General features: G+C 36.8%; 1 protein-coding gene across 3 annotated transcripts in view; it reads left to right on the top strand.

Annotated features, from left to right (window-relative positions):
• UBR1 (ubiquitin protein ligase E3 component n-recognin 1) overlaps positions 1-18,773 on the top strand; it is a 75,526-nt gene extending 56,753 nt beyond the window's left edge. For 2 of the 3 annotated variants that reach the window (XM_055716251.1, XM_055716252.1), the window contains exons 33-47: positions 191-288; positions 939-1,032; positions 2,343-2,491; positions 5,484-5,539; positions 5,873-5,969; positions 6,903-6,970; positions 7,859-8,009; positions 8,861-8,948; positions 10,560-10,693; positions 11,913-12,021; positions 13,837-13,893; positions 14,391-14,468; positions 15,150-15,320; positions 15,523-15,624; positions 16,102-18,773. In XM_055716251.1, coding sequence (XP_055572226.1) covers positions 191-288; positions 939-1,032; positions 2,343-2,491; positions 5,484-5,539; positions 5,873-5,969; positions 6,903-6,970; positions 7,859-8,009; positions 8,861-8,948; positions 10,560-10,693; positions 11,913-12,021; positions 13,837-13,893; positions 14,391-14,468; positions 15,150-15,320; positions 15,523-15,624; positions 16,102-16,243 — 1,594 coding nt within the window. In that variant the 3' untranslated portion in view covers positions 16,244-18,773. The remainder of the gene's footprint in view (positions 1-190; positions 289-938; positions 1,033-2,342; positions 2,492-5,483; positions 5,540-5,872; positions 5,970-6,902; positions 6,971-7,858; positions 8,010-8,860; positions 8,949-10,559; positions 10,694-11,912; positions 12,022-13,836; positions 13,894-14,390; positions 14,469-15,149; positions 15,321-15,522; positions 15,625-16,101) is intronic. The other variant, XM_055716253.1, reaches the window with a different exon arrangement.
• The last annotated feature ends 4,951 nt before the right edge of the window (positions 18,774-23,724 follow it).

Raw genomic sequence — 23,724 nt, 5'->3', positions numbered from 1 at the left:
AGGAAGTACAGAGATCTATCTAGTATTTAGCCTAACACTTCATTTTGCACTGTTTGCTTAAAATTTACAAAGCCAGCAAAACTGCAAATACTGAGTTAATGTCTTTTGATCTAAATCTGTCTTCAGTTTTTGAAGATATGGTGTTTCTTTGAGTGTTAAAGTAAAACCTGCTTTCTGTTTCTGTTTTCAGTGAGGATGCAGAGGCAGTAGCTCAAATTCTGTCCCTGGCTAGGTGGATGGAGATTATCATAGTCAGGATATCAGGCTACAGTGTGAAAAATGCCAAAGGTTTGTTACCTTAATTTTGAAGCTATTCTGTGGGATTTCTAATATGCTAGTACATGTTTTAACTAATACCAAGATGAAACTTCAAAGACTACATTTTGCTATCAATGAAGACAGTATCAAATAAAGCTGGGGATAAAGTCACAGCCCTTTCTGAGCTGATGTCTTGGTTTCACAGTGCCCTCACCAATTTTCTAGTTTCTGTTAAATCCTTTCCATCTTTCCTGTAGAACAAAATTATGTACACTTGGAGAGGACAGCCACCAACTAACAATCAGAGTTAAACTTTTGTGTTGACTTTGGTAAAAAAAGAGAAAAAATAAATTTAAAAGGTCAAAATAAAAATATGTATGAATGTTTAGAAAACAGAAAGTACAAAGAATCAACATATTCCTTTGACTCCTGTAATGCAGGAAAGTTCTTTTTCCTCACCAGTAAAGCACTACTTTTAATCCTCATATTTCTGGGAATAGAAGAAAATGTTACTTAAGGATGAGGGTTAGAAGGCAGTCTGGCTGGTGAGGTCTGTTTACAATTATTTTCAAACCAGTTTAAAATAAAAAGATGTCTCACTTCTGTTAGACTGCAGTATAAACTGTAGCAACTTCTTTGTTTTTTAATGTGGATGTAATTTTTTTTTTTTTTCCTGGAAGGAGAGAAACAAAATCTTCCAGCTTTCACCAGCAAGGGAATGGGGAACTCTGCTTTGGAATTCCATTCCATCCTTAGTTTTGGAGTTCAGTCTTCGTAAGTGTTACTGGAAGTGCTCTCTGCATTATGCTAATTCTCCCTAAAATGACCTAGATAGGCTTCAGGATTTGTATTGAAGGAAAGGCATATGATTTGCTTGGTCTGAATATGGGCTTACTTAAACTCTTCCTTTAGCATTCACTGAATATCAGATATATACAGCTCTAGATGGACCGCTTGGTCAAATCCAGTCTGGTAGTTCTTACATTGCTGGCAAAAAGCTAGGAGTCTGGAATCTTCTAATCCATAGTTCCAATTATTTGGGTCACTTCCTGTGCCTCTAGGCAAGTTTTATTTAATGTCTGTTTGCCTTAATTTTCCTGCTAGATGTCAGTTTCAGGGATAGATTTCACTTGGGTTTGGATGCAATAATGTAACATAGGTTAGTCAAAGGAATAGGGCTGTGTTGTCCTGTTTCTATCCCAGTGGGCAAAAGCACTCATCCACTAAACCAGAATGAATTAATAGATAGTTTTCAAGTCTGTTATCTTTTTAGATCATACTAGAAGTACTCTGCTTCTGACTGACATCATAGTTACGCAAAGTACTTGGAAATATCTGCTATTTGTAAAATGGTCATCAGAAAGTTGAATCAAATTCTTTCTTGGTAACTGGTCTCCGTGGAAAAAAATTATAGTTTTCCTTTAAACGGTGTGGCATTTAAGTATGAGCCTGGCTAAACCCCAGACTTCATAGTACAGTTGTTTTGGCTGTAGAGATTTGGAGAATTAATATGAATATTAAATATTTCTGTTTAGAAGTTCTGTGAATGATTTTGGAAAAACACAAGCCATTAAACCTGTACGTGTTTTTGCCTAGGCATTTTTCTGATATAACTGCATTTACGTAAACTAACCCAATGTCAGTTGAAAAGATAGGAAACGTTAAAAAATGTGTTTTAAAACACGTTTGAAATGTCTTTCTTCCCATTTCTGGTGCCTTATGAGATGGGATACATATTCTCTCCAGCACTTATAATTATACTCTTATTCGCATCTGGTTTTTTCGTTGTATTTTACATGGTTAAAATGTTTATATTTTTTGAATGCAGGTTATAATACAGTATATAGAAATAGACTCCTTCTAACCTGACAGCTCTTAATCTCTCAATTTGTAGAGCCTGTCATGTCAAGGTACTTGTTTACTACTGGAAACTAGTGATTTTTGTCACCTCTGTACAGACAGAAGGCCTTTGTAGTCAAGAATTCTTTCATAAGTAACTTAGACTTACTGGTCAATCAATCGCTAACAAAGTAATAAGCTCTCTTAATAATTCAGACTGAATTTATCTTGGCTTGATTTTGCAGAGTAAAATACTCAAGCAGTATCAAGGAGATGCTTATTCTCTTTGCCACCACCATTTATAGAGTTGGGCTAAAAGTTGCTCCAAATGAAGCTGATTACAGGATTCCTATGATGACCTGGAGCACATGTGCTTTTACCATCCAGTGTATAGGTAAAGAATAACTGATTGTATGAATAATAATAATAGTTCTACATAAATAAAGGCAATGCTGTAGTATAACAACTTATATGTAATTGCATATGTAATAATAGAATGATAATCTATTATCATATTGTCACAGCAGGGAGTGACATGTTCCATGTTACTAATTGTAATATTAGGCATGTTCAATGAATATCTTCAGGCTTCTAAAGATCATTGAGCTGTATCCATCTCCTACATAGCTAAATATCTAACAGCTATGAAACAGTACTCCCTCACTTCATTTTGTCTGTGTTGTCAAAGAATTATCATGGAAACTGTAGAAGAAATAGTCTTCCATATTCTGAAATTGCTAAGCATATATCTGGTAGAAAAAAAAAATGCGAACAACCCCAAAAATTCTCTGGCATGAATTTATTTTTGAAGGCAATATAATTACCATAAAAATGATGGCATTTTCGGGGATAATGTGCTTGTTTAGCAGTCACTCTCTTTTCATTTCTGTACTATATACACAAAGAAGTTTGTGCAATAAACGCGAAGCTGTCTAGAAGTCTGTAGTGGATTCCAGGCAGGGAGGGAAGCAAGAGGAAAGTCTGAAATGCATACTGAAGGAATGGAGAATGTAATTGTACCTCTCCACAAATAGGATTGGCCATGTATGACATTTTTTCTGCTGAAGCTGTTGAGATACTAGTGTAGTCTCTCTTAAATCTATAGTGGACTTGACTCAACTGGAGTATCAAGTGTTCAAAAGGTTTTTAGGAGAATTGGGAATATTCTGATAAGGCAGGATTAGTCATGAAAACTGATTACATCGGTTTAGTGTTGGGTTTGATCAGTGTTTTTTCAATGAGTCGGGGAAGGACTGGAAGTCACTCAGCTCTGTTAACGTTAATGCACCTAATGCTGTGCAGATTGTTTCAATTTGATATATAAAAAAGGATCTTGGCTGTCAGGGATGAGTTTGCCAGCAAGTGTATAAATGCAATAACTGTTATCACAGACATGTTATCGAAGGCCTAGTTCAGAAGTAGAAAATTCAGATGTCTTAACCAGGCCAAGATTATAAAACCAGAGGGACTGCTGTGACAGTCTGACCTATCCTAGGCCGCACCAATTCCTGGTGTTCATTTTTGTTTACAAATAGAGCAGGCTTCCATGAAATTGTAAAGCAAAACTGCCTATGTAGCTTCTAGTATGCTGCTTTTGAATCTTGTCATAGGGTGCATTATTAAAACCATATGGCACATGGCCATTACTGTTATCAAAAAGTTCTCAGGCACAGCAAAGACAATAAGCAGTACAGCAAGCAGTGGAAGCAAAAAGCAGCCACTAATGAGCGCTAGAATAATATACAGTAAGGCAAGTCAAGCCCCATGGCAACCACAGGAGCCTGCCAATTAATAGCTAAACAGCAGTAACAGTTATATATTTTATCTGGCATGTTCCAATCAAATTTGTTGTTATCTTGAACCCTTTGAGCCCCATGTTGAGCACCAGAAAGGGCTGTCATGGTTTAACGCCAGCCGGCAACTAAGCCCCATACAGCCGTTCACTCGCTCCCCCCAGCGGGATGGGGAGAGAGTCAGAAGACTAAAAGTGAGAAAACTTGTGGGCTGAGGTAAAGACAGCTTAATAAGTAAAGCAAAAGCCACACGCACAAGCAAAGCAAACCAAGGAATTCATTCTCCACTTCCCATTGGCAGGCAGTGTTCTGCCACCTCCAGGAAAGCTGGTCTCCATCATGCATAATGGTTACTTGGGAAGACAAACAGCATCACTCCATATGTTCCTCCACTTCCTTCTTCCCGCAGCTTTATATGCTGGGCATGATACCATATGGTATGGAAAATCCTTTTGGTCAGTTGGGGTCAGCTGTGTCCTCTCCCAACTTCTGGTGCACCCCCAGCTTACCTGCTGGTGGGGTGGGGTGAGAAGCAGAAGAGTCCTTGACTCTGTGTAAGCACTGCTCAGCAATAACTAAAATGCTGTTTTCACCACAAATCCAAAACATAGCCCATACTAGCTGCTATGAAGAAAACTAACTCTGTCCCAACCAAACCCAGCACAGTGGGCATGCAAGCAAGGAACCTTAGCTACCTGTCGTTAATGGAGTCTCTAGAGGAGGTTCAAAGCATCACTGACCCAAGGGATGTGAATTGCTTTTATTGCCTAAAGCCAGACACTTAAAAGTACAAATCTGTTTGTTTTTTTTCCCATGTTTCCTCAGCAGCTCCACATGTTGTGTGTTAAACTGAAATATGGAATTTCTAAGTTAAAACACTTTCACTTTTTGTTAGAGGTGGTTAAAACAAACAAATAATAACAACACCACCCCCAAATAAACCAAATGAAAACATCACAAGACAATTTCTGAGATCTTGGAAGCGTACTGATATATCACTAATAAGTCACTAAAGCACAAAAACATTTTAAATTATACCTTTTTTACTCAATTAAGTTAATTTGGTTTCTTATTTTTATTGGCTTATTTTCTCTTTATTATCCCTTCAGAGCCAATGCACTCAGGGAGGAAAGCTGAATTCTCTTTTAGCCTGGACATTTTGTTTTCAAACAGCTATTGAAACTACAGTCAAATGCAGTAGTGCAAATCTGAGGGTAAGATGGCTGTATAGCATCCCTGGAAACATACCCAGAGGTTTCTGAGCACTGTTTAAGGGTGACTGAAAAAAATGCAACAAAAATTGTAGAATGGCTTGCTATTCATGTGAAATGGTGTTCCTTTAAATCCCTAGTTAGCAAGATCTGAGAACCAAATGTCTTTTAGAAGCTTGTTGCAAGCATTTATCTGGGAAACATTAAGTACCATTTAAGATAGAATTTTCAAGAGAATTCTCTTATCACAATAAAGTTGAACTTTAAAAGTAGTACATACACTAAGAATGAATTAATCTTGGACTAAGTGTATTCTAACATAAATGTTATATTAGTTTGTGTGGAACAAACCAGCTTAATTCTTTCTGTGTTTAATTTTAAGAAAACCTCTTGGAAACAGAAGGCAAGCCCTTATTTGGATCTCTACAAAATAGACAGGTATGGGCAAGTAAGATACGCAATACGTTTTAGAGAAAAAGTTTGCAACTATATAATACACATGCATATATATATATATATAAAAAAAATAAAAACTTTTGCAACTGCTAACATAAAGATTGTTCTCTGTTGAGGGATAACTCGCAAAATTTTTAGTTTGATAACATAAAGAGCATTTTGGAAGAAAAATATTTCTACTTCTACATGGAAGTTCATATTAAATTAACTTAACAATGTGTTTTCTGTCCATAGAAGTAGATATGTTTTTACAGCTTTATTTCACTATTGTATCTTTCCTTTTTTCTGTCCAACCATTTTTCTCTTGCGCTCTAGCACAGTGGCCTTAAAGCATTAGTGCAGTTTGCAGCTGCTCAGAGAACAACATCACCACAGGTCCTGATTCAGAAACATCTGATTCGTCTTCTAGGAGGTATTGTATTCCTTTTCTTTACTACCTTTGTTGTTGCAGAAGCTTCTATTGCAAAATGGCACACACATTAATAAAACACAGGAGCAAAGGTTAGACTACTGACAACAGTTAACTTCAGTTTCTCTAATGTTGCCTGAAATCACGGAGTATTCCTTGAAATGAAGTAATCAATAATTCTGTTAACCCAGCTCTGTATCACAGAATTGCTCAAAATGTCCTCTATCCTAGATTTGACTATCTCCAGGCCTAGGTAATCTGGAATATTTACAGTGGTGAACAATCTAGTTCTGGTAATGTTCAAAATTACTCAGATTCTTTGCCAGACAGGTGGATAAAGTGACAAAACAGGTGCTATTCTTTAGTAATTGTGAGATTTCATCTTTTCAATACTTTTAAAGGACTGCTAGCAGCCTAGTTTAAGATATTATGGTCTCAAGGAGAGCTAGTTTGAGACCCATAGCTATCCTCCGTGTTTCTTACTGATTAAGTTAGCATGGTGGCCTTTGTGAATCCCACTTTGACTTCCCTTTTATTCAGTAGGATTCTTAGGTGTGGTACAGGCTTTTGTTTTGGGCTAGGTTGTGAGGCCTCTAGTGTTGCAGCGCCTAAGTACGCTTGTGGACTTCACAACCTTAACACCTTGTGTTGGCTTTATTAGAGCTGGAGAAATAATTGAGGATTTTTATCTCAGAATTTTTAAGATACAGTTATTAAAATTGTGAACTGGTTGGTCATGTGGAAATAGCTAGAGATGCACGATTAAGTAAGTGGTAGGCAGTTAATTAAACAGATACTTCTTAGTTCAGAGACTTGAACATTTTTTTTATGAAAACACAGAAATGATAGAAGCTGTAAAATCAGATTCTGATATTGTAGTGCAATCCAAAAGAAGAAAATAATATCAAATGAATAATTGATATCTTTGTTTTGTAGTTCTTCTACCAAACTTTAAAGTGGAGGACACTCCATCCCTCTTAGAAGTAGATATGTTCCACATTTTGGTAAGCAGGTTCATTTTATTCTTCATATTAATACTTTTTTTTTAACATGGATTTTTGTGTACTTTACCCTGAAGATAGTCCTGCAGAGTCAAATGATTATACATGAGCATTGCATACAAGCAAATGACTACATATGGCTGCTATATAGGAGTGTTTACTTTTAGTTCTGCTGTTCTTCTACCTTAAGTCTTTGCTGTCTCACTCTTAATAAATGCCATGCTTGCAGTCTCAGTCATCTTTCTACCACCATCACTGCTATTAAGCCTCAAAAAAACCCCTGAGAAATGCACCACTCTGCTTGTTTCCCCTCGCTTTCCCTTTGCCTCAATAGGCCTCTCATACCTTCTGATTTTCTCACATTCACACCCCTTACCGTCTGTAACTCTCCTTAGCCTCGTCTTTCTGTTCTTAATACAAATCTGTATTATAGTTTCTTTTACTGTTTAAAAAACCCCCACAAACCCACACAACAAAAAAGCCAACAAAACAGAAACAAAGAAAAAACCAAACCCACCAGAATAAAACCTGTTTTGCCCTGGTTGCCTCTCTAACTAATGCTTGGTCTCACTTCGAAAAAAAAAAAAAAAAAAGATGTGTTTTGTCCTATGTCAAAAACCAGAAATTAAGCTTTCTAGGAACTGGACAAGATTTCTTGGTGTATCTCTAAACTGGCCATTACAGTGGATTTATATCCTACGTGCTAGAGGCACAAATGGTTAAGATTTTCCAATGAGTTTTTACTATGCTTTGTGAATTAAAGCTAGCAAGATAAATGAACGTATTTAAATTGACTACAGAAATGAAATATATAGTGAGAATGTAAATTCTGTTACTCATGTAGATCTTACCAAACTTCTGTTAGTTTAATATTTGCTCCTTTCACTGTAGGTGGCAGTTGTGCTGTCCTTTCCATCTTTATACTGGGAGGATGCTGTAGACTTGCAACCTTCATCAATTAGCTCAGCCTATAACCACCTCTACCTCTTCCATCTGACAACACTGGCACACATAACGCAAATTGTCGTCTCTTCAGCAACAGGTAGAGGTGCATTTGGGTTGGATTCTTCTGGCATTTTCATACAGTTTCTTAAAAATAATGAATGGACACTATTAGTGTCTTCCAGGTATAAACGTCCACGTAATAAATGACAGCTTGTGCTAGGTAGTAATAACTGTTTTCTGGTAAAACAAATAGAACTACATAATTTTCAGAGCATTTTATTATTTCAATTGTGTGTGCTTAGCCTAAGAAAATAAAGTAGTTGTTGATATATCAGTACTTGGTCAAGTCAGTCATTTCACAGTGGTAACTTCCCCTCTTCACACCCTGCAGGAGAAGCAAAGCTGTGCCCAGCAGCAGCATTCTGAGCTGTACAGTGACAGTATGCATTTGGGAAATAAACTTATCTTTACACTTCAACCTAGTAAATAACCAGAGCTGAAGTACAGAATCCTATAAACTGATAGGATTTAACTTTTAATTTAATTTAACTTTTCTCTATATTTCCTACTACTGTTAAAAACTGTCAGTAATCTGCAGGCTCCCTAGCTACTACTTTCCGTTTTCTTAAGCATGATGGGAATTAAAAACCCAAACCACCGCAACATGTAACAAACCTTTAGCTTAATCTATGTAGGGCAATAACTTCAGGAGTTCTGGGGAAGGAAGCAGTTTTTACATGAAGATAAGCAATAAGGTAGTAATCCTGATTGTTCTTTACAGCATGCAGTTTTAGGAGAATATTTGTTACGGTAAAAACATCAAATAGAAAAGAATTAGGCAAAACAAAGTGGAAATACTTCTGTAATGCAATTTTTTTTAAAAAAAAGAGCCCAGGATGTGTCATAAATGCAGTGCATTTACAGTGGGATTCATCTTTTTGTGTGCAGAATCCCCTACTGCTCAATCATCTGACAACAGTGAGGAGGCACGGTCTGCACAGTCCTTCTGTAGAGAGGTTTGCCAGTACACCAGTGGGTAAGTAGCAGTTACAGCATTGCGTTCCCCTGGAAAGATGGCAATCCACAGGGATTAACCCAAACGGTGGAGGGAACGGGGGAGGGGGGGAAATACAATGCCTTGTGCTTTCTTCCCATACTCCTGAATGCTGAAAAAAAGGAAACTGTTGAAGGGAACACTTTTAGTTAATATAGCTACTTTTTGTGGACAACAGTAAATTCTTAGTCTAAGGATGAAAAAATACCTGTTATCCATTCTGGAGAGGAATACAACCACTAACTATAGTAGTTATTTTTTCTTTGCCTTGATTGTTTTTGTGGGTTTTTTTAGATATCTCAGTTATAGATGGAAGCCAGAAAAAAGGAAATGGTTCTACTATAGAAGGGGGAGAAGTGTAAAGCCAAGCACAGTTGCTTATTTGTTAGAGAGTCAGTGGCCATCTTTTCAGACTATTTTTGATAGATATAGCTACAGACTCTGTAGTACTTCAGTATTTGCATGTGAAATAAACTAGAAAATACAGATTCACCCTCTGCATGTTCTGCTTTTGTTTATCTTCACCAAAGCTAGTTGCAAAGGTATGTTTCTCAGGGACTGACAGCGCTACCCATTTACCTAGAAGTTTTAAGTCAATACATTTCTAAATATTTAAAATTTGGTATTTAATTAATAGGAGTAATTTTTCGAAGGCATGAGCTTAGAGCCCAACTGTAGGTGCTGCGTATTTTGGAAAATCAGGTCACTGTACTGAGATGCCTAGGTACAGAAGTAAATGCCAAAGATTAGGCAACCCAGCTCTGAAACTTCTGGTGTTGCCTTCTACAGCAACTTTTAGTAGTTGTGTTCATTTCTATGTATGCGCTGTTGTCTTCTAACTCTGACCTTAAACAGCACAGTCTGGATAATAATTTTGCAGTGGTCTATGATGTTATAATACAGGTTGTTCTTCAGCAGTAATTTAGTTAAATTTACTATGAAATTTAGAGTAAATGCTCATATTGCCCAAACTACAAGAATAATTAATGAGTATCACTCCAGTATTTTTGTTAAAAAAAGGATTAATATAGCTTTATTTTAAACTGAGTGTTACTGTTGTGACTTCTATAATGAAGTATGGGGTATTAATTTTATAATTCTGTTAGGTTTTTTGTTCCTGAAGAGTATTTATGTCTGTTTGTTGTTTTCTCATTTTTTGAATTGGATTCCAAACACCAACTGAATGAAAAACTTTCACCATTTCAAAAAATTGCTGGCTTTCGGTAATAAAAAAACACCAGTGTAAGAATCAATTATTCTGTGTGATGCTGCATTGTACAGTTTAAATCAGGTATTTTGAGTTACCTAGAGATGGACAGCTATGTATCTGCTCTTTATTTTTTAGAATTCTGAAAAATAAATTGAGATGATTTGAAGGTTTAATGTAGGTGTTCTATGTAAAATTAGTACTCATTCCTTAGGCAAAGGAGAAATGGGAAGTCAGGTGCTGGTGGCTATGTTTCACAGAATTTGGGGTACATCAGTGTTAATTCTACACAGCTGCTGTTCTACCAATGCTAGCCAAAATGTGAAAGTGTTAGAAGGATTTGCACTGTGAACTACTGCAGCTATTTTCTCATTTGTGTATTACAGTTGCTTTAGTCAGGATATTCCAGGCTGGCTTGTGTGGGACTGTGTTAAAAAAGGCATCATGCCTTACCTTCGTTGTGCTGCTTTATTTTTTCATTATTTGCTGGGAGTTTCTCCACCTGAGGAACTACTACAAGGTAAATATGAGAAAGCAGATCTATCTATATATTGACTTTGTTTACTGTTTTCTTGGAAGAATGGAAATTTTAAATGTTCACAATAGTTAAGACATTAAAGTAAGACTTGGAAAGAAAAGAATATATTAATTTGTATAGGAAGGGGCAGGCATGAGAGGCTGAGTTGTCTCAGTCTTCTTTGCATGGAAAGGAGCTACACTTCTGAGTATGTGCAAATATGTGAATTATCAGTGATGTATTGACAGTAAGTATTTGTGGATACAAAGATTTTGTGATTTAAGGATAATTCTGTGGGCTTAGATTACATCGCCTGAGAATTACCCTGGAGTGTATTTAGGAAAAAAAAACAAACCTTTTTGTGCAGTTGCTAATGTCAGTAAATGCTAAAGACATAGGCATCCAGCAAAACAGAGCCAAGTAGAAATAAAGCACATTATAAAACTTGAACCTTTTCCTTAAAGGATTTAATGCATTACAGATACTATAGCCAAAATTAATTACTTTGTCTTCTGTCAAAATGCAATGAAACACGGAAGCTATTTGGAAAGGAGGACCAAAATTGCTATGAAAAACTGAAACAAAATACAGCATCTTAAGTAGATTTATATAAACTGTGAACTAAGTTTGAATTTGATTACTATATATGAGTCAAAATCTCTGCGCTTTGGGATATGCTGTTGTCTTCACCATTAGTTTGGAACTTTGATTCTATAAAGAAGAGTCTTCCTGGTGAATCAGCGATGCTATTTTCTGTAGCAGAGCAAATGAATGACCACCCAGCAAACTATTAAACTAGCCTGACTTTATGTAATGTGTTAGCACTGACTTGATCGTAGCAAAATTTACTATCAGTGCAGGCCAAAAGGATAGTAGAAAGCTAAAATATCATAAGTACAGAAATCTGCTACATTAACATGTTTTACTTATTAGGCAATAATTTAAGCAAGGAATTCTGTTATGAGTGACATGTGTGACTTAAAAATTACTTAATAACATCTATCAAATTTGTTAAACCTAAAGCAGATCGTCAGCTAATGCAATTTATTATAGCTCCAATTAAGTCAGTGGAATTACATCCAATTTTATTAGCTAGGAGCTATGCTGAAGCTGTAAGATACATATTGTTCAATGGAAAAGGGATTTGGAGATTTCTAGTTTTGAGTGAATTATTAGGCAGTATTGAAATGCTGTAACCGTTGTTCATGTTTTTCTTTTGCAGTTTCTGAAGAAGGGCAGTTCAAGGCCCTTTGTAGTTACCTCTCTCTACCTACCAATTTGTTCCTGCTCTTCCAGGAATATTGGGACACAGTAAATCCACTGCTTCAAAGGTACTAGCTGGGACTGGACAGGCCACGTTTTTCTGTTGTGATAGCCTTATAGGAATTCTGGATCAAATTTGTTAATAAATGACTGAGCTTGAACTCATACTAGAGTTCCAAACATTTGTTTGATGTGCAGAGGTATACAGAATCTTTAAAGCACTTTAAAAGAATAAAACATTTTATATTTTATGGTAATCCAAACATTAAACAATTACAGTTTAAGGGACTAGAGCTTGCAGACCTACATGAAATCATTCATGCAGAAAGATGTTATCATAAACCTTTGCTCTCATGGTGTGCCACTTACTGTTCATTGGCCTATTTTTAATCTGTCTACAGCGAAAGTGCTGATTACATGAGCTATAAAATGAGGATATGGAAAATTATGTAGCTGGCAGGGTGAGGCTTCGTACTGTTTGTTCTCTGGATTTCCAAAATAGACTGATGAATGCTGGAGTTAGCTTAATGGTTAAAATGTACAATTTAGGTATTATGTACACTGCAATCTAGCAGTAAAGAAATAACTGGTAAATTTCTCCTTTGAAAAACACAAATTAAAATAAACAGGCATGACATCCCCCCACACTAGCTCTGAGAATAACCCTGCTGTATTGTGCTGGAGAATGAGGACTTGGTTGCAGTAATGATCATCCCTGGTTCTTTCTTGGCAGAATTCTCTGGCTCACACTAGTTTTTGATGTTGGGTGGGTTGGTTTGTTGGTGTTTTATCTTTGTTCTCTTTTGTTGTCTGGATTCCTTCAATTTAGGGACTTTGAGCTGTTGACTCCAACCTACAGTCCGTGTAACTGTCAAATGATTCCCTACATATAATTTTACTTCCACTAATTGCGTTTCTAGTATATATTACTTAAAAATTAATAGCATTTTCACAAGTAAATTATTAAATAATTGTCTTACACGTTTATACATGGCTACTCAAAGACATAACGGTGCTTATAAAAGAACGCAGAGGATGGGTGCTTGGGAACATTAGAAAACATTCACTAGACGCAGGGCTAACAAATCCATTGTAGTGCTCCCAGTCAAAAACAGAGGTTTCAAGTAGGAGGCTACATATTTAATGTAATAGTAACAGTTTTCAAATCATCATGCAAGTTCCCATATGTTTTTTGAAAGAATCTTTTTTCAGAAGACTAAATTTGATGATTGTCGAGATATGTGTTAAATGAAGCTTACTAGGTTGACCATCTGCTACAGTTCTTTCTCCCTTCTCCTTTTTGTAGAAATAACTTGAAAGACATACCAATTCCTTTGTTTAGTAACTCGCCAATATCTGCCATTGTTCTGGTAAACACATTTGGCCATTCTAAGCAAGCATACAACATGCAATAAAAGCATTGTAAAATAACTGTTGGGTCATAGTTATTAAATAAAAGCAAGAAATATTTTCCTAATATAACAATTATAACAACAACAAATATTATCCTAGTACGGTATTTTCTGATGCTGTGGCTTTCAGCAGATATATTCCAAACGGTGGTGTGTGTTGTAGCCCACTTTGAGAACTGCAATATATCTGAAGACTGTTTGCGTTTTTAAACTCTGTAAGCACTGTGTCTTCACGTGCATGTTAGTAATTTTAAGCACTGTTCTTTTTCACATATGTTTCTCTCTTGTGTAAAAACTTAAATTCTTTTCCTGAAGCAAAACTGTAAAGAATAGCTGTTTCTCCCTGTGAAGTTTTAATTAGAACTATCAGTGCTTTATCTGTGCTCTGTATTTGCTTTGTGGTTTAGTTTAGTGATCCTAAATGTATATTATTATCTAACACTGTCATCTGCAAATGTTTGTTTGAAACAGGTGGTGTGCTGACCCGCTGGTGTTAAGTTGTTTGAAGGGGAAGAGCATTGCAGTAAGGTAAGTTTGGTTTTGTTGCTAGTGTTGTTTTTTCTTCTGTTTTTGACTTAAAATTGTTGAAAGAATGAAGTGCTTGTTGTGGGCAAGTTAGTGCTTGTATTTTCTCCCTCCTGTTCTGCTACCAGAAATAGGTTTCTCCTTAAACGGTTGTGTATTATTTCTCATGCAATGACTCTTGGTTGCAAATGCACAACATTGTTAGACAAGCTATCCAGCCTACTCTAGGGAAAAACAAAAGCTAACTGAAATACGAAATGTCTTCACACATGTAGGTTACATATGGAATTTAATTCATCACCTTTGCAGGAAGCTAGAAATGCTGAAGCTTCCATGTGGAGCTTGGGCTCCTAGGACTGAAGAACCGCTCTAGAACTGCGGCAGTTTACAGAAAGAACTGAAAGCTTAGCAGGAATTTATACCTATCCATTCTGTTCTTTGCTGCGATCTTTATTATTCTAATTATAGGGTTTTTGGTTTTGTTTTTTTTTTTTCCTCAGATATCCTAGGAAAAGAAATAGTTTAATAGAGCTTCCTGAAGACTATAGCTGCCTTCTGAACCAAGCCTCTCAGTTTAGGTAAAATATGACCTGTTTAGTTGTCTTCGTAGGTTGTTTTGTTGCTTTTATATTCTTGCAGTACTGTAACTGGTGTTCAAACTGTGTACAGAGATTATTTTGCAGAGGAGAAGGCACTGTTACAGTTATACTGGCTAATGTTAATTTTAAACCTGCATTTAAATCACGCACATGTTCATTTTAAATCTGAAATACAACAGCTTACTAAATGAAGTCACTTGGTGTTTTATAGGCTAGCATATGAAATTATTATAGCTTAATGTGCTGGTTGTTTTTCACCAGTGCAATGTGCATTTGGCTTCACCATAAGCCTGAAAATAATTTTTGCACTGGACACAAGAAGCCCGGAAGGTTGGCACTGTTTTATGCCAGGAAGAGTGAATCATAGGATAACTCAGGTTAGAAGGGACTTCAGCAGATCATCTAGTCCAGCATTCTGCTTAAAGCAGAATATTTTATCTTGCAGATAAAATTTTCTAAGCAATGTAAAAACATAGCCAATGGAGGCAGATAAGTGAAATATAGTTATGATATAGTACGTCTTAGGTTTTTGATTGTTAGTGGGTTGGGTGTTTTTTTTGCTTTATTTTGTTTGTTATTTTTTAAGCAACATTATCCATAGTTAACTTTTCTCTTGAAGTTTTAATTCCAGCACTAACATTCTGGTTATGCTTCTTCTAGATGCCCACGGTCTTCTGATGATGAACAAAAACATCCAGTATTGTGTTTATTCTGTGGGGCTATGTTGTGTTCCCAGAATACTTGCTGTCAGGAATTGGTGAATGGGGAGGAGCTGGGAGCCTGTACTTCTCATGCTCTTCAGTGTGGAGCTGGAGTCTGTATGTTTCTCAAGTAAGTAGCTAGCCAGAATTGGATGTGTTACAGAGTAAAGGGGAATATTTGAAGGTCAAAATTCATAACATTGTCAAAGTGCTTGACTCTTCTTGTCAGAGATGAAGAAACATTGCTTTGACCTGTAAACATAGCTCACCAAAAATTTAAAAACTGGCTGGGAGTTGTCTTGTATTTTAAGTGTAGCTATTTTTTCCTTAAGAATCAGGGAATGCAAAGTTGTCCTCATTGAAGGTAAAACCAGGGGCTGCTTATATCCTGCTCCCTACTTGGATGAATATGGAGAAACAGATCCAGGTCTGAAGTAAGTAAATGTTTGACTTTTTCTGAATTTCCACTTTGGTATCTCTTTCGTTTCTTGTACCCATTAGACAACATGTTCTTCCAGCTAGCATGTACAGCACTGTAATATGTATCTTGGCCTGGTGGACATGAGTTCAAATTCTTGATGGCAGTTCCTACTCATGAATGGGTCATTCATAATGGAAAAATACCCTTTTTTGTTACTGCTAAACTTTTCTCAGGAGTGCTTTGTATGTTCTTTCATCAGAAATGTGCAGCAACTACCATTGCTGAAATGTCAGCTGGGAAATGGCAGTCATTGCTTGTCACGTGTAGAATTCTTTCATTTCCAGTAGACTTGTCGGAATTGATGTTCATACAAGCATTTCATGTGTTCTGCTTATCTTTAAGAGTGTTAATGCTAGACTAGTAATGAACAGTTTTTCAGTTGTTATTCTGATACGATTATTGGGTATTCTTCTTTTTTTCTTCTATGAAGAAGAGGCAATCCCCTGCACTTATGTCAGGAGCGTTACCGGAAGCTCCATCTGCTATGGCAGCAACACTGCATCATAGAGGAGATTGCCAGGAGCCAAGAAACAAATCAGATCTTCTTTGGATTCAACTGGCAACTGCTCTGAGTCTCTTATTTTTAGTGAAAACTCTTACCTTTGGCTGTACTTTGGAAAAGGAAAGGAGGGTGGCAGTGAGTAGTCCACTCTCAAGTGGATTCTGTAGTTCAGACACAGTTGATGGATTCTCCAGGTTGGATGTATTACTGACACATTGAAACAGAACCTCACATCACGTTTTGCTTTTCCTCTCCCCCCCGCCAAAAAAAGGAAACCCATATTATATAATTATTACTGAATATTCAGGTCCAAAAATACATCCACTTTTTTGAGAAGTTGTAATTGTTTCACGTGTTTTGATGAAGGCAGCTTCCCAAACGCTGTGCTTCCGGGCACATACTACATTTTTGTCTCTTCCATGCCTTGAGAATATACCTAAATGTTGTTGTTATGGAAAAGCCGCCTTTATTTGTTCCTGGGTTCTTTTCCCAAGCTTAGTGAAGCTTTTAAATAGGTCAAGATCTGTGGTATAACGCTGGAGTGGAAGTGATGCCAGGTCTTTAGCAATCTGTAGCAACAGGTACAGCAGACTAAGTTGTACAGAAAAAGCCTGCATTCCACTATATCCCGGGTTTTAATGAAGAGTTTTCATTAATGAACTCTCAAAAGGAGAAGTGTGGGATAGAAACTGCATGGGGGAATTGCCATCTTGCTTGTTGCATCAAAACGAAGTCTGTGCTGTTCGCATTGCCAGAACTGCACTTCATCTAATGAATTTGTCCTCTGTTAAAATTCTATATGCCAAGAGGTCTAGGGCTACGCCATTTGGCTAGGTTATGATTAGTTCTTGTACAGTTTGTCTTTTGAGATTTTCCCCAAGAACCAAACATGGAAATGCCGTTGGGTAGTTGTAGTGTAGCTCTGGAAGTTGTACAAGAGCCAGAGACTTCAGTGAAGTAGACTGCCTTCAGAGCTACCACTGAATTAATATCAAGACCCCAAACCAGCAAGTTTTAGAATCAGAAATAAGTTTTTGTCCATATTTGAGGAGTTTTCCGCTCTTCATCTGTCACTGTTGTTGGAGCTCTGCCTGCATAAATGAAATTGTGTGTTTTGAGGGGCATGTTCAGTGGTTTGGTGCCACTTAGAGCACAAGAGGGGGGGAAAAAAAGGTGGCTAGGTCGGTGTCTTTGCCCTTCAGTAGTCAATAATACATTGTGATTGAACTCTCTCAATGATACATGATTGTGCTTTAGTTCTAAATGTTTGTTGTTCTGTTTTCTGAATTTCAGCCACAATATACATGAGAGAATTTGTAATATGATGGGTAAAAATGCTTTCCTAGGAAATCCCGTTTCTGTATGCAAGTTTGAAGTTGTCAGTACTCTAAATTTCCCTGTCCCTTCGCTATTTGAATTTTTATGTCATTTTAATAAGACTTGCAAGGGGAGGTTTTTAAATTAATGTCCGAGAGCACGTTTATGTTTGGTTTCTTTTCGGGTTTTGTGGGTTTGGTTTTTTTGGGTTCTTTTAGTTTGGGGATTTGGGGTTTCTTTTGCCACTGATTGAGAGATAGTAGAATCACACATAATGATTTAGATTTAAATGTCATTGTTCTCTTTAAAAGTTTTTAGAGTTTGAGTGCACTGAACAGCATCAAAACTCATCTAAAAATGGAGTACTGATGAACTCAAATATTGTTCGAATTTCAAATACTTTTTCTGTAACTTTTGCTATAATTCTTCCCTGATGATATAAGTAGTTGGCTTTGGTATGTTTTCCAGGTATTCTTTCTTGCAATTAAGGCCGCTATCCTTTGTTTTGATTCTTCTAGATTTTAAACCTGAATATGAAACTCTTTAAAGACAAACATTAATTCTGTTAGTCGTCTCTAAAATGTATTTAAAATGCATACTGAATTTAGTAGAACAGTTGTCGTAAACTTGCATGCACTGGTGATTTCCAAGGTCATCAGAACACTTCTTACCAACAAAAATACTGGATTAAGACTAGTAATATATGCCTTGTTGATACCAAAACTATATTAATTTACTGTTTCCCTCTGGTATTTGCCTATTCATTTTTTTAAAAACTTTCAGTTACCTTGCACTTCAGTGATACAACAATTCCGTTATCAAACATGCAGTGAGATTGCTTTATTTTGTTTTCTGTCTGAACTGTGTATATAACAGGAGCTGGGCTGGGCAGGTGAGCTCATGTTTAAAGTTCTAGAAATCTCTTTGTAGCTGAAGAAGTGGGAGAAGAAGGTCGCATCTGTCTGTACGTTTGCACATACTAATTTAGCAAGTGGGCTCCCACATCATTCACTGACTAGCGTGGTCATCTTTCATTTCATAAATTACTATGCAGTTTTGTTCACTGTGAGTATAATCTGTATTTAGTGATCGCAAGATGCTTATGCCACTGATTTCTGTTCCATCCAAGCTGACAGAAGACGTTATCTGATAATGCACATATTGGTATCTTTAATTGCAAAAATGTAAATTTGAAACTTGTATAATGTTCTTGTGCTTTTGAAATAAAATATCTTGTATATGTATATTTAAAAAAAAGAAATAAAATGACTTCTCATAGATTATTCAGTTTTTATTTGGAGGTGCTTTGACACTTCACAGCTGATTTTACAAGAGCATTATAGCAGTGTCTGTCAGTATGGAAAAAGAGAAGAGTTAGTAAATGATTGGTAAACAATACCAGTTATCCCTGTAGTCCGTATCATCATTGTACCAGTTAGTAATGGTGGCACACTTTTTTCTTATTTGAAGAAATACTCCACTTGAAACTTGTCCTGGTATTTTACAGACGCAAATTCCTGCAGTGTTCTACCTCAATTAGTAAAAGAAGTCTTAAGTACAAAATTCAATATTTAGATGACCCTGAACCGATTAGTTGAGTGATTCTGGTTTTGTAGCTTCTTAAAGAAGAACTGGCTGTACTGTCTGTTAGTTAGTTACCCTCTAGAAAGGGAAAGTTTGTGGGTTTGTGGTGTTGGTCTGATGTGCTGTATGATACATATTAAAAAACAAAACCAAAAACAAAAAACCCAACCAAATGTATTTTATTACAGAGATAAGCAAACAGCCAAGAAATCTCACCTAAAGAAACAGCCGGTACTTCTTGCCCCTTTTTATGTTACAAGCTGCTGGCTGTCATTACTTTCTCACTGCTTTGTTGTAGCTTCGGGCACCATTAAGCTTACAGAGTTTGGGTGTTAACGGCATTGCTCTCTATGCTTAGTCTTAGTAAAGCAAATGTTTCAGAACAAATTCCTGAGGTAAAAGGTAGATAGATTAAAGTCTACTAGCAAAAATGTTCTGAAGAACATTAGAACAAGCAGCCCGCTCATTAAGGGGGGAAAAGGAAAAAGCTACAGCACCATTTCTTGCGTGGTAAGAATCTCAAGGTGCAATGTACAAATGTACAAAATCGTGTGGAGGAGGATTTTGGCCGTCATACGCTTTGCTTTGTGGTTGAAATCCACTTTATTTGCTAGACAATATCCTTGAATAATCCCCATTGTAAACTAGTCAGATTCGTGGTAAATCATCTAAATTTTTTACTTAGATTCTTTTAACCTATTACTTGACAAGATCTTCAAAGGTACTTTCTTCAAAGATAAGTTGTTTCCTTTCTGTGGCACAATCTTTTATTTGCTTTTATCTGTTTTGCAGGTAGGCTAAATTTGGGGGTTGATACAGAAAACATGGATAATAATGAAAATCCACTCCTATACAAGTGTCTCAAGCTCCATTATTTCTAATCCTAGCTACATTTCTCTAAACTTTACGTTCATTGTGGTCAAAAGCATACATGAAAGAGAAGCTGTGTAAAGAAAAAGTGCATTGAAGGAGAGCAAGCTGAAATTCAGATGGATTATATACTTTTTTTTGTGTTTACAGTTAGAGGAGACCAGGTATAAGCATGAAACATTAAAACTGGTCCTGAGTTTTCATTTCTGTCTGACTATAGTTCGTGAGATCAGTGTCAGAAAAAGGAGTAGTTTGTGCTAATTAATTACAGGTTATTAAACAACTTTGAATACATCAGACTCAATTTTAGGAGGTTTCTAGGCTTCGTGCTTCAGTGAATGAGACTCAGCAGTATGTTGTGAAGTGGGTAGTTGGGCACTGTGGATTTCATGATGGTTTCGAGTCCTTGCTATATTTAAGATCTGTGGTTAGCCTTTTTCAGCAGACTGCTGCAGAACCTTGTGTCTCCTTCTTCTAGATGGTGCCCAAAATGTAGCATTAGCCTCTGGGTACAAGTATTGAGATGTGGTCTCCAGTGCTTGGAGAGAGGTCGTCCCGGTGTACCAGAGTTTCTGCTTGAAGGTTATCCTGAACATACCATGGCAGCCTGGGGAATAATCCACTCTAGATGATAAAAAGCCTCCAGTCGTCTTTCCTCTCATTTTTCATTCTGTGAATCATGCTGACCTTTACTGAAAGTGGCAAAACCAACGTATCTCAATCTCATGACACTGCAGATGACCTAGGGATATTTATTTCCCCAATCCAGGCTTAAACAGAACTTCATGGAGCAATTCAGTTTGCATACTGCGGGCACTCTGCCTCAGTTAATTGACATAGAGGAGCAGGACAAGATCATCTATTGAAGTGACGGTCTCCTCATAACTGAGGACTCCACCTGTGTTCCTTGAGCTTCACACCTTTCTCGTTCTTTCCTAAATACAGAATACGGCATGCAGAGCCTATAGCGCTCCCATTGTGGGAGACTTGATACAAAGCACATGTGTACCAAGTGATTTGCAAGATTTTAAATATCATGAATCTTGTGTTGTAGAGAACTCTATGTGTGCAATTTAAAAAAATCCGTTTGCAGAAGGGAGGTTTCTAGCTTCTAAGGAAATGTGCTACGTTCATTTTTTTATATATAAATGAAACTCTAAATGTGCTTTACTTGTGTATTTCTTACTAATATTTTTTTCTTTGTGATCAACATAGAACAAGCGTTTTCAGTGGTAATCAGAAAGCTTTAAAGGAAGAGCGTAATCGTTGCAATTTCTACAGGAACTGTCAATAGTGCCTTCACCAGAAACTGAACATTAAAATGTTTCAGTCTTTTTTTTTTTTTAGTTAAAAAACTTCATAAAGATGATAGTTTTATGCATTAGGTGAGTTCCTAGCTCTGGAAGTTGCTGTTGCACAAATGTATTGTTATTAATTCTGACTGGATTAAGCATTAATAACAAATAGGATAAGAAGTGTCCCCCAAATCGTATTTATTTCTGTATCTGAGCAGATGCTGCGGCTTAAAGGCTTGGCTTGCTAATGCTATTTTTGTCTTTGTAAATTACAGAGAATTAAAGATGGAGTCTGTGCTGCTACCTGAGTTTCTTTTCTTGATCCAGTGGCTGTAACATGAAATACTCCAGGAAACCCAAACTATTGTGACAGGTGCTGTAAAGCAAGTTAGATATGTAGGGTGCACATCCACTGTCTGAGGGAAACATACAAAGCAAAGAAGAAAGCATTTATTTTCAAAAGTAAATTTTATACTGATCACTGTGAAATGAGCTGTCATCTTTTTGTAATATATCTATATCAGTGGGGACTCTGAATGCCTATACAGAATAGAAATGAACAATCTAATGACTAAGTAATTAACGGTAATAGTCAAGACAACAACTGTTCCCTGTGAAATGTATGCTGATACTCAGTTAATTTCACAAGTGATCACATTGCTAGCCACTGCTGCAGGTTTTGGCAGCTGGCTGAGAGACAAAGGTGAACTTCCCAAATATTAACTAGTCTTTTTATGGTAAAATGTGTTATTTTCATACAACAGTAAATGAGCTCTGGGGGCTCAAGGAGAATGGGGAAGATGTGTGGCCGGACAGTTACACCTCTGCTCTTTGCGCTAATGTGTTACAGCAGCTACTGTGAAATTTCTGTTTTTACAGAGACGCTCAGGCTGGATGGTCATTGTAGTTCACTTTTCCTTCCAAATCTGTTTTTCAGAGCAGATTCTTGACAAATCCATCATACAGGGACCTCTGCTAGAGAGTTATCAAAAGAGTAAGCTCACAGCTCTTGTAATATACTGCAAGGTAGGTAGTTGACCTAGAGACACTTGTTAAGTGGTACAAAATGTCAGGTTTTGTCTGCTTCTACAGTTAAATATGTGTTGCCATTAGGAAATATTTCCTAAAATGCAGAACAAGGTTTCCTTTTTTAAAAAACTATGATCTTATTTCCTGTTTTACAACCTTTTTCATCATGCTGAACCATTATTCGCTTTCTTTTCATTCTTTAAAGCATTTTAATTTTTAAAATTTACATATTCTTAGTCCCCTTGACTCAGTTTTTCCTAATGAAGCAAATCTACAGAAGTAATTTCTGGTTTTCTCCGACTTATTTCTGATTCTTACACATTTTTGTTACTGAAAAATCTAGAACTGTTCTTCCAATTGTACATGCACTGAAATTGTGTTGAGGAAGTGATTGCTATTGACTGACGCACATGGCACTTTGCATACTCATCTAAAAAAAAATTGGCTTAAAAAAAAATAATTCTGCTGCAAACTCTGATTAATTTGCGATATATGACTGTCTGTCTTCTTGATCCCTCAAGGTACTACAGCTTTCTGTGTTCATTTTTTTTCCCAGTATGTATCACCTAATTCTAGTGCTGCTGGTGAGGCTCAGGATACTGTTGTGCTCAGTGTTCTGCAACACCACCACCACAGCAGACAGTGATGCAGAAGTAAGATTTTTGGCTCTCGGAAATGGCTGAAGGAATTATGCACCCGTTAAGTTTAATTCCACACTGGACAAAGTGATTGAAATGAACAGAAGTTGACAAATAGGTAAATGCAGTGCAAAGGGAAGAGTTAACACATAGTTCTTGTAAAGGGAAGGCTGAGCTTACAGATTGAATTCTCTGAAGGAGTTAACAAATATGATGAGGATGTTGAGCCAATCAGTAATAATGTGGATTTCAAAAAACTTTGACTAGTGTCTTCCAACTAACTCATAGAATTAGAAGAAGCTGTCATGAGATAAATGGAAGATCTGGTTCAGCAACAAAGTAAAAGAATAAATGGTGCGTTTAACAACTGAGATACACAGAAATCTGTGTGGCTTTTTCAGCATTTTCAGAAGTGATCTGAAAAAGGGAATTACAAAGTGGCAAACTCTGACAATGATACAAAGATATTCCATAAAACTTATTTTGAATGTTTTCAGGGGGCTGTTACTAAGTTTAGCAGCTGGATAATAACAGAAGGTTTAGCTTTTGGTGAATGAAAATTAATGTAGCTATGCAAAAACTAACATTTGCAATAGACTAGACTATGTCAGTTGGAAGAGACCTAAAATGATATCTAGTCCAGCTGCCTGACCAGTTCAGGGCTGACCAAAAGTTAGAGCATGCCAAGGGCACCGTCCAAATGCCTCCAACACTGACAGGCTTGGGGCATCAACCACCTCTCTGGGAAGCCTGTTCCAGTGTTTGACTGCTCTTGGTAAAGAAATGCTTCCTCATGTCCAGTTTAAACCTCTCCTGGC

This window comes from Falco cherrug, chromosome 7 (genome assembly GCF_023634085.1).
Source record: "Falco cherrug isolate bFalChe1 chromosome 7, bFalChe1.pri, whole genome shotgun sequence".
In the NCBI taxonomy this organism is placed as follows: Eukaryota; Metazoa; Chordata; class Aves; order Falconiformes; family Falconidae; genus Falco; species Falco cherrug.
Note: the sequence above shows the minus strand (reverse complement) of the source record. Positions and strands in the feature narration are given on the sequence as shown.